Source organism: Triticum aestivum, chromosome 6B, assembly GCF_018294505.1.
Source record: "Triticum aestivum cultivar Chinese Spring chromosome 6B, IWGSC CS RefSeq v2.1, whole genome shotgun sequence".
Taxonomy (NCBI): domain Eukaryota; kingdom Viridiplantae; phylum Streptophyta; class Magnoliopsida; order Poales; family Poaceae; genus Triticum; species Triticum aestivum.
The window spans coordinates 701,625,123-701,636,476 of NC_057810.1; the positions used below are offsets into that span (position 1 = coordinate 701,625,123).

Sequence of the window (11,354 nt, forward strand, 5' to 3'; positions counted from 1 at the left end):
GTTTTGGACGACTTTGTTTTAGCTAGTATGTGTGGTTCTGTTGGCTGTGTATATCAACTCACGTGGAGGCCTAAAGCGAATTCATTTGGATTGTATTCCCTGGAAACTAATCTTTTGAGTACTATGGTACCATGTACCTCTTTAAAGTTGTACAATGTCTGTAAGATGAAAATTGTATTTGTGGATTCATCACTAAAAAGCACGAGGATGCCAGCATATTCGTTTAATAACTGTTTGCTCAGATTTTTTTAACGCGGAAATTCCGCTAAATTAATTCAGCTACTGGACACTATGTCTATATCCAAAAGTTAATTATTTGTTCCTGTAAGACATTTCCTTATGTAAATTCAATAAACAACTAACAGTGTGAATAGTCCTCTCAATTGGAATGTCTCACTTGGTTTACAGTTGTGTGGTGGCTATTACCACACCCCAAAGATCTAGGTTGGGAAGAATGGAAGAATGACGTAGCATAACACAATTCGGGGTGTACAACAATTCAGGAGAAGCTGTATGCACATTAAAGCTAAAGTGTACACCAAAGCGACAACTTTTGAAAATTGCCATCATTATCTCTGTCAAGCGTAGCACATTAGATTTTTCAGGGAAAAAGCATAGCACATTAGATAAGCTCAATTATGCATTGCTGGAAACTTTCTTCTTTCTAGAAAGCCAATCATTAATTTTGTGTGGCATATGTGTGACCGGAGAGCTTGCATACGCCAAGGTAGTCAGGTCATCTTCCTGCCTATATAAAGCACCCCATTACCAACCTTACAATTCAGGCCAAGAGTTCAAACCAACATAGAGAGCTCTCCTCTTCAGACCTCTCCCTTCTCCCCACCAGGAGTCTAGGGTTAGAGAGAAAGAGTGAGAGAAGAGCAAAAACAACCTTTAGCCCCACTGTTGATTTAATTTGCCAGCAGGCTTGTTGTCAACTTCATATCTATCCCAGTTCCCTTCAATATCTTCATATCACAATGGGTGGCCTATCCATGGAGCACCCTTGGGCATTCGCCTTCGGCCTACTAGGTATATTATTCTCACCACGAACAACATATGCCCAACAATTACCCCTTGCATTATCCTAGTTTCTTATTACAGCTACTATTTGTTAGTGCAGTACTAGTAGACTACTTTCGGTCGTTTGAGATCACCCTTTTGCAGCATCTATCTATATATCTTATCTTTGTCACTGATTGTTTAATTGATGGGTAGTTTAGTACTCCTCCGTCCGAAAATACTTGTCATCAAAATGGACAAAAAGGGATGTATCTAAAACTAAAATACGTCTAGATATATTCCCTTTTATTCATTTTGATGACAAGTATTTTCTGACGGAGGGAGTACTAGCTCTAGTGACATCTAGCTCGGTGCCCAAAACCCCCAAAAGAAACAACAACAAAGCAAATTGCTTATGTTTTTTCGAAAAGGATAAAGCGCATATAAGAAAGATGTAAATGTGTCATACAATTATCAAAAGTCATCACTAACTTTGCTAAACTTTGTGCCTTGCAGGCAACGTAATCTCTTTCTCGAGCCTCCTGGCCCCGATGTAAGCGACTGTCTATGTTGGTTTTGTTTCATCTGATCCTGTTAATTAATATATTTTTTTGAAAACAATTCTGTTAATTAATATGTTCTCCCATAATAACTAACTAATGTATTCACAAAAATAAAATATTAGACCAACATTCTACCGGATCTTCAAGAGCAAATCCACGGAGGGGTTCCAGTCGGTGCCCTACGTCGTGGCCCTGTTCAGCGCGATGCTGTGGATCTTCTACGCACTGGTCAAGACCGGTGAGGGCCTCCTCATCAGCATCAACGCTGCCGGCTGCGTCATCGAGACCGTCTACATCGTCATGTACCTTGTCTACGCCCCCAGGAAGGCCAAGATTTTCACAGCCAAGATCGTCGTCCTCCTCAACATCGCTGGCTTCGGGCTCATCTTCCTCCTCACCCTCTTCGCCTTCCATGGCGAGACACGTGTCGTCTCGCTCGGCTGGATCTGCGTCGGCTTCTCCGTCTGCGTCTTCGTTGCCCCACTCAGCATCATCGTGAGCCCTTTTTGACCGAACAACCTCCTACTTGAGTTCATGCATGGCGGGACCTCTTGTACGTGCGTCAACTAACTCGATGTGTTCCCTTCCCCAGGGACGAGTCATCAAGACCAAGAGTGTGGAGTACATGCCCTTCACGCTCTCCCTCACGCTCACCCTCAGCGCAATCGTCTGGTTCCTCTACGGCCTGCTCATCAAGGACAAATACGTCGCGGTAACTACACCAACAACCCTTTCTACACAAACAATTCTCTCAATCATGAGCACTGACGATTAAAATTATGTTTCCAGCTCCCAAACGTCCTTGGCTTCACCTTCGGGGTGATCCAGATGGTCCTCTACGTGTTCTACATGAACAAGACGCCGGTGGCAAGCGAGGTCAAGGAGGGGAAAGAGGCATGGAAGGCGCCCGCAGAGGACCACGTCGTCGTGATCAACGTCGGCAAGGCCGACAAGAGCTCGTGCGCTGAGGTGCGCCCGGTCACCGAGATGGCCAGCGCCGTGGACGTCCCCAGGAGATGCGCTGCTGAGGCGGCGTCGCCGGGGCAGCAAGTGATGGCGGTGGACTTTGCCCGTTCTGTCGAGGTGGTCTAGATGCAACCATGCATGGCTCATGCATGAGTCGTGCAAGCTTTAATATTCGAACAACCTTTTTGGAGGGTATGCAGGGCTCTAGATTCCTGCATGCAGGGTATGCGATGCCTTTGTTCTGTTATATCAACGTGTTGATAATATGAGGCATAAACAATATGTATCTGCAGTGTATAGTGCAGTTGCCAGTATTGTTGCCCATCTGAAGTTTCCTGAGATAAATTTATTTTGTAAACTACAGGAAAATCTGTCTGTGCCGATTGGTCAGCTGTATGCCAAGTGTTGTTTCGCTGGCTTACAGGCCAGTATGCCGAGCACCGTCACAAAACACTCCTCGTATATACGGTACTCGGCGTACCCAATATGCCGAGCATCTTAAAATACACTCAACACACCATGCAAAAAAAATAAAAAATTCTCAACACACACTAGGTATTAGGCAAACACAAGAAGAAAAAGATATAAACACTCGGCATAAACAAGTTGCTCAGAAATGTTTTGCCACGCGTCTCCTTTGGTTGTTGTTGACGGATCTGATACTGTGGATGTAGTATGCCGAGTGCCTCTTGTTAAGTACTCCCTCCGTCCGGAAATACTTGTCATCAAAATAGATGAAAATGAATGTATCTACAACTAAAATACATCTAGATACATCCATTTCAATGACAAGTATTTCCGAACGGAGGGAGTAATCGACAAACATTATCACTAAATGTATGCCGAGTACCCAAAAATGGCACTCAACATTTTTTAAATCTATTCCTCCATTATTTGGTCTTTTTATTGTCATTTTCTTTCTTCTATTTTGCTATATTTCTTCTTTTCATAGCCTTTACATTCTACTCCCTCCGTCCGAAAATACTTGTCGGAGGAATGGATGTATGTAGACGTATTTTAATTCTAGATACATCTATTTTTATGCATTTCTCCGACAAGTATTTCTGGACGGAGGGAGTACTATATTATGTTCTTTGTTCTTTTCGTTGTACATATTCTTTCTTCGGTTTTCCTTTTCTTTTATTTTCTTTCTTGTATTTCCCTTTCTTCCATATTTTATTGTATTTCCTCTTCTTTATTCGTTAGTTTACATGTTTAGTAGTAATATAGAAAACGAGCCCGATTACACGAAATCATGGCGAGAAAGTGTCGGGTTTATCAAGCAGGTGGTGGCCCCGTTCCTCCCTTAGCCTTGAAACTTTTTGTGCACTCAACAGAGGCCATTACATGACACATGCCAGATACTAGCCTTTTCCGGGGCTCGTCTACTTTATTCAGGACATTTAAGGCATTTCTAAGGATTTAACGGCGTAAATTCTAGATCTGAGTTGCAACGACATGAAAACATGGCCAAAATGGATTGAAAATTCTTATTTGCGGTCTTGGTCCCATGTCCAGGCCACGTGCAGCCAAATGGAGGGAGGAAGGGGGGCTCATGGTTATGCCGTTGACACGCGGAATGCTACGATTTCAATCCACGAAATTCATACGAAGGCCTGGCATGGTGTTGTCATATGCCCCCTCAAGGCTATGGTAAAAATTAGAGAGAATTTTTGCATAAGTCTTCTCAGAGACTGCATAGAAACTGGACCATCCACTAGGAAAGATCTAGGTTTCCAGAGGGAACAAATCAAGTTTTGTGCAAAGTGACCACCAATTCATCTATTGGCATTTTACAGCTTGTTTTCTATATTTAATGCATTAAATGAATTCCTATGCATTTAATGAATATAATTAAAATTTTAACTATAGGTACATGAAATAATGGTCAGAAATGGGTTAAAAAAATCTTATAAATGATATTTAGTCTATGTTTAGCCCTTATACCATTAAATAAATGGAGTGGAAAAACATCAAGGACCAAGACATGGGCACCAACATGGAGCTTGGTACTTACTAATTCTGAAAATTTCGAACGAAGCGAAACAACATGAAACTTGACATGGTTTCGTGATATCACCCCTAGAGGATGTGGTAGAAATTGTATAATCTTTTAAAGAGTTCATCACATAGACTGCTTAGAGACCGAATCATGTTTGAGGAAAAATCTAGGTTTTGAGGAGGAACATGTCAGGTTGTCATGCGCAATGACTACTTTTTCATATGTTGGAGCTGGGGTTGTCAAGCTCAATGAAGTACCCAAAACCTTATTAACTCCGGGGACACTGTGCTGACATAGAGGATATTTGCGTGGATCACATCATTAAAGGCAGATGAATTTTATTGACCGGAAACTTCACAACAAAATTATAACCTTGGCCGCGTGACATTGTTGACCTTCTTTTGATTCATATAACACGTCACTGTGTAGGACATAAAGTTCGATCTAGAGGGTCCTCAACGTAGAGTCTGATAGCATCGGTTAACCGGCCTTATACGTATTCCATTTGCGCCCTTCTGGGATGATAGTGGGCACCGTTGTTTTGTCTTTGGACGGTCTAGAATTGGCAGGTACATCCTTCTCCGTTGATGGCAGAATATCTTGGACTATGTCTGCGGTATCGGCAAGGTTGAAAAGGGGGTCAAGGTTCACGAAGGCCAGACCACCATCATTAGCAGACAATCTGCAAGGAATCTCCTCTATATCAACCAGTGGCCACTTAAGCATGTGGCCCTGGGTCACTTGTCCTAACGTAGTGACTTTCTCTTCATTCTAGTACCATCGGTAAATGGGATGATTTGCCCCTCGGCAACCCTTGTCATCACGCCGTCCATGTTGGCTTGTAGCCAGCATGAAACAAAGTGAGATGATCATGGCTGCTGGGTGCTACTAGAAAAATGTTGCTAGGTAGGATTTGACATGTTGCGCAGAGACAATTCAGCTAACTTCTTCCGAGCTGCTGCATCTAATGCGGGTCCTAGTCGTGCTTGCACTTTGGCGTCAATCTTTTCATCCACCCTATTTTTCCATCTGACTTGTTTAAGTTCTTTGGTTTGGGGATAGACCTCGTCCCACAAGGTCTTTCCCATGCCCAATGCATGGTCAATCATGATCAACCTGTTAACCCCGAAGCCCTCGCTGAATGCCTAGGTAAGAGAGTCATCATACCTAAAGCCGTGGCGAGAATCTTGAGGAGCGCGTCCAAATCCTTGCAACAGACCAGGACATTATTTCGCAAGATGGAACCTAGCATTTTGCTGTATGTTCTTGCTGCATGAGCTCGGCTGACGGGCTCGCCTTCCAGGCTCATTCGGTGATTGAAATGATACTTTTTATGAAGCGTCTTTGGATTCCTAGGCTTTCACTTGCTCTTGTTTGTGGTGGCGGTGCTAGATGAAGTCCCGCCCGTGTGGCCTGTTCCCTCTCACACGGTGGTCTATTCTTCATATATGTCCTTGCACATCTCTATGTCAGGGGCGCCCATCTCGACCTCAGGGTAGACGTAGTTGGGTTCCTCTTGAGCTGATGTTTTGGCGTGGGGATCCATTCATCGAACTACAGTATTGTCACAAAAGAGTTACAATCGAAACATAGAAAAGAAACGTTGATGGGAAATTTCAGCATGACCTTTGCTAAAATTAGGCCATATTGAGTGCCAAAAATTTGACGAAGTGGAAACAACGTTTTGTCTAAACATTGGCACTCATACCAATTTCTGCGATCAAACACAACCTTGTGGCTGCACAGTTTGTAACAAAGAATTATAAAAAAAACATAAAAAACAAAATATCATCCAAATTTTTTGGCATGACCTTTGCTAAATTAGGGCATACAGAGTGCCAGAAATTTGATGAAATGGAAATGAATCAGTGTTCCTCAAAACATTGGCACTCATATAATTTCCTGCAAATCAACCCACAAAAGTTTGGTATGTCTGACAACATCTAACTGCTTTGTGTGCATTTCATCGAACACATTACAATCCTCTCCAATAGAGTGGTATATGTGGATTTGAAAAATGAGTGGAAATACCTTGGGAGATCGCGCGCATACGAGACAGAGGAGGAGAGCTTACAACGGTGCTGGAGGAGACAAAGTTGCGACAGAGGTGACGGTGGAAAGGGGCCGGCGCAGCGGAATGCCACCGGGGGCAAATACGGCGGCACACATGGGCGTCGGCGGGGGCGACATATGAGGAGGACAGGGGCAGTGCTACCGACAACGGCACGCGATAGCGGCAACTGAGGCGAGGAAGTGGGGCTGGAAACTACGGCGGCACTTGGCAGTGGTGGGCGATTGCCGTGGATCTGGAGCGGGCGAGAGGAGAGCGGAAGATGCGAGAGGCGATTTGAATTCAGAAGACCGGCTTAGGGGAGTAACTGTTTCAGGTTGTCCTTGTGGCGGGCTTTGCTAAAAGCCGGCCAGCACAAACTTTAGCTGTGGCTGGGACATAATAATGCCCGCCATCGTGAACCTTAGCTTTGTAAACCCAAGTCCTTTCATTAGCTTTCTAGGACATTTTCACTTTAAACTTTTCTATGATTAACACACACCATCCAAATCCACAAGTTCAAATTTAGACACTTTTCATTCGGGTCTGCTATTTTCGAGGCATTAGCTGATTTTACGGCCACTAAAAAAAAGGAAAAACGCTCTTCGGTAAGAAATAGAGCGCAAATGAGTTTCGGATGGGATGAAACTTTGCATGGTGTCTTTTTCTTAGAAATGTTCGGTGTTGTAAAAGTTTGAGAGTGTTATGGCAAAAACTTGGTGCACCACCCCAAGGGGATACTTTGTCGGGTGTTACTCGTTGCGCATCCCAGATCAACCAAACCCATAAGGTCCATCACCAACACCATCTACAACATTCTAACGCTAATCAAAGCCACCACTAGAATTCACAACTTTTGTATTTAGGTGAAAGAAATGCAACAATTCAAAGGACTGAGCATGTCAATGTCTCTCGAGGATAAAAAGATTTTCGGACACACAATTGCATGAAAACCTTAAGGTAAAGAACATTAAACAAAACACTATGGCTGGAAAAATAACCTCCCCAAGGTTAGAACACTTTACAATACAAAACTTGAGCAAAATTATGAAAAGAAAAGAGAAAATGCAGTTATTAAACCAGAGTATGAGAAGCGGTCACCTCCCCATGCTTAAGTTAAGAAAGGGTAATACACTTTAAACGGTTAGGCACAACTGACCTATCATTCAATGAACATTTTTTTGATAAAATGCGCTTTATATTCAATGGACATAAACCTTTGCTTCAATATTTTTTCCTTTTTTTTTCTTGTTATGGTCTGGTGGCTCCTTACCCCCTCTTGCATAAAAATGAGTAGAATTGGTTGGTATAGAGGACAGCGATGGTCATCTTCGACAGATTGCACAACGTGCGAAGACCTACTCCCGTAGAAGATCTGCGGGTTTCTCTGTCCGCCTGCATGATGGGTACCACGCCATCTACGTCACAAGCCGGCATAGCAGAAGCTGTCGGGCACGCTAAGGGCATGTACAATGCTGGCATATGGATACATATGCCCCATGACAAAAAGTAATTTGAAGCACCTACTTCAGTTTTCTTCTCCAATGCAAGCTATTATTAGTGGGCCTCATTAAGAAATAAAAAATAAAGACTCTAGTACAGCATCTCTACTTTTCACTCCAACCTTTTCAGCTTTTGTCACCGGACCATGCTTTTTCTCTTCAAGCACCCGCCTCCTGGAGAGGATCCCGCTTTCCTATCCGAACCTACTTTACGTCATATCCAATCCTACATGACATGTGAGGCATCACCTTGAGGCTATGCATTGTACATGCCCTAAGTCGTCACTCTGTTCCGGCTCCACAAGCCCAATAGGCTAACAGTTTTGAATTTTTTCTCTAGTTAAACTTGAATGGCCATGGCAATTTTCCATCGTGCGTATTGCGTTCAGCAGGATGATAGAGAATTTTAATGTTAAGCAGTAGTGGTCTAAAATACTTATCATATCCTTATGTTAATCAGGGACATGTTAATGGTACTTTTGTGTACCTTTTGGTACCTCCGCAAGGACCATAAAAAACTCCACTATGACAATAATAATCTCCCAAGTCTCAACCAATTGATATATATATATATATATATATATATATATAGTATACCCTACCAAGGAGGGCTGGGTATTCATGACCTTGAGGTTAAAAAACTGCTCTCCTTGCAAATGGTTGTTTAGGATGCTAGCAAAAAATTATTGATGACAAACCCACCTACGGAAAAAATACTTCTTCCACGATGGGTCCTTCACTATTAAAGACGGATCAGAAATTAGATTCTGGGAGGATAAGTGACTAGGCAATCTGAACAATATCTGGCTCTATACAATAGTGTACGTCACAAGGGTGATACTGTCGTCACGGTTCTAGAATCCTTTCTGCCAAATGTGATGTCCAGGAGAGATTTAATTGGTCCCAGACATATATGGTGGAACACTCTATTACTGAGACTATCCACGATACAACTGTCACAAGGAGCCCTGAATTTCATTGGAGCCTACAAGTGAATGGTAAATTCATGATGGACTCTATGTATAGCGCTATGATCCAGTCAAAGGTGGTAGTTGATAATAACAAGAAGATTGGGAAGATGAAGATGCCGCTTAAAAATAAAATATTTGCGTGGTATCTCCATAGAGGAGCCATTCTTATCAAAGATAACCTTGTTAAGAGGAATTGGCATGGAAGTACACAATGTGTGTTTCGCCATCACGATGAAACTATAAAACAATTGTTTTTCCAATGCAAATTGGCTCGTTTTATATGATCAGTCATTCAAGTAGCTTTTGGCTTATATCCTTCATGTAGTCTTGCTAATATATCCAGCAACTAGTTACATGTGATAGAATAAATGTTTAGAATTCTTCTCAAGTTGAGAGTGCTTGCAGTTATTTGGTCGCTTTGGCTTTGTAAAAATAATAAGGTATTTAACGATAAAAGTACTTCTTCTATCCAGGTTATCTACAGATGTACTGGTATGCTCCGTTTATGGTCATCTCTAGAACGTGTGGAGAATTGAGCCCTATTTACGAAGGTGTACACGCTTGGAGGCCATGGTGAGGAATACTTTTACCCGACATGGATGGCTGCATGATCTTCAGATCGGTCCTCCTACATCTTAGGCGTTGCACAGTCTCCATATGATTACTTGTATTCCATCTTTTTACATTTATTTGGAACTTAGACTTGATTATGGCTATGAGTATCATTTATGCAGAGACCGGCTGTAATGCTTAAACCTTTTAAGTAATAAAGCGTCCTTTATAAAAAACTCCATACTAAATGGAAGAAAAATATACTGGAGCATCGGATGCAGAACCGAAGATGCAATGGAGAAATCTTTCGTTACAGCTGGATTTAGGGTTAGAACGAATCGAAGAACATCTCTATACCTACGTTACATGGCCTGTGACCATGATGGATTTACTAGATGAAGAAACTATATTGACTACTAGCAAAAAAAAGAAAGAAAGAGAAACTATATTGACCATGAATCATATGGAACACACACTTTAATTTTTGAGGAATCACGGGGGGAAGGATCCTCACCCTGAAAATCATGCACTTTTTCCCGGAAAAAAAGAAGAAGAGAAAATCACGCGCTTTGTGACCGTGTAAATCTGTGACCAAGGCCACTAAAGGTGATTAAATTTCAGTGGACCTGGTGACATCTGTGCCGGCTTTCCAAAAGAGAGAGCAACGGCATCCATTCTTTGCTACCTGACCAATTGTCAATCAAGAGCTTTCATGTGCGTCCAATTCCAATCATGGGTCCATATTGTCAAACGCAAAATATTGTCTAAATAACCTCTATCAAGATTCCGGATAGATGCTAGCTTCTTCCTTTTTTTCTTTTTTTCTTTTTTTTTGCTTGCAGGAATCACCATGTCAGTACCATAGTGTGAGCATGCAAGGTTTCCATATATGAAAAATCTTTTTCATTTTGCGGAATTCACATCTGAATAATCGTGCTATGCTGATTGATTTACTTTACATACTCTACATCCGAAACCAATTCTCAACCAGACAGCACCACGGGTATGGCTTTTGAGTTCTTTTTAGGTGCAGTACTATTTAACATGCCTAGACGTGAGATGTACTTTTAATGTTGACTGTCGGCAGGAAAAGCATTATCATTGGAACTTCGTAAAATTTGATTTCAGGGCTGCGTTTCAGATGTTGTGGTTAGATCTTAGTCGACTGAGAAACTAGAAAGAAAAAATCACACAAATCTTTGTGTAGAATCCCATGTATATAGCATTGAGCGAGATATAACCAAGTCTTAACCGACCGAGATTTCGCTGGAACTAGATACAACACATTTTTTTTTGAGCAATCTGAACTAGATACAACACATTAATACCAAGTCTTAAAAGGAACTCGCTTTACCTCCATCGCTCCTGTGAGAGCGGCTCGATCGAACACAACAACCCGCCACAGCAGCCCAAAAATCCCACATCCTCTTCGTCGCTGCAAGGTGAAGCTGCACGGCTCACAGTGGTGGCTGTTGAGTATGTATTTTATACTGCATGTATATTAGAGTTGTGGCCCACCTTCTAGTTTTGCATATTTAAGATAGAGGTCTTCCCTTGTATTATATATACGTGCACCAGCACCCCATCAATACAACGCCTATTGTATTGCAAACTTTTCTGTCTACATGTTATCATCTTGAAGGTCCTGATCTAGGGCAAGGCGCCGCCACCGCCGCGTTGCGCCTCCTCGCGCGCGCCGCCGCCGCCACCGCCGCTCCCCACCGCCGCCGCCGCGCAACGCTTCCC

At 42.5% G+C, this 11,354-nt stretch overlaps 1 protein-coding gene across 2 annotated transcripts in view; it reads left to right on the forward strand.

Annotated features, from left to right (window-relative positions):
- The first annotated feature begins 788 nt into the window (after positions 1-788).
- LOC123139605 (bidirectional sugar transporter SWEET13) overlaps positions 789-11,354 on the forward strand; it is a 27,268-nt gene continuing 16,702 nt past the window's right edge. Inside the window, exons 1-5 of one of the 2 annotated variants that reach the window (XM_044559361.1) lie at positions 789-1,032; positions 1,519-1,555; positions 1,688-2,060; positions 2,158-2,277; positions 2,355-2,892. In XM_044559361.1, coding sequence (XP_044415296.1) covers positions 981-1,032; positions 1,519-1,555; positions 1,688-2,060; positions 2,158-2,277; positions 2,355-2,657 — 885 coding nt within the window. In that variant the 5' untranslated portion in view covers positions 789-980 and the 3' untranslated portion in view covers positions 2,658-2,892. Of the gene's footprint in view, positions 1,033-1,518; positions 1,556-1,687; positions 2,061-2,157; positions 2,278-2,354; positions 2,893-11,354 lie in introns of those variants that run through there. The other variant, XM_044559362.1, reaches the window with a different exon arrangement.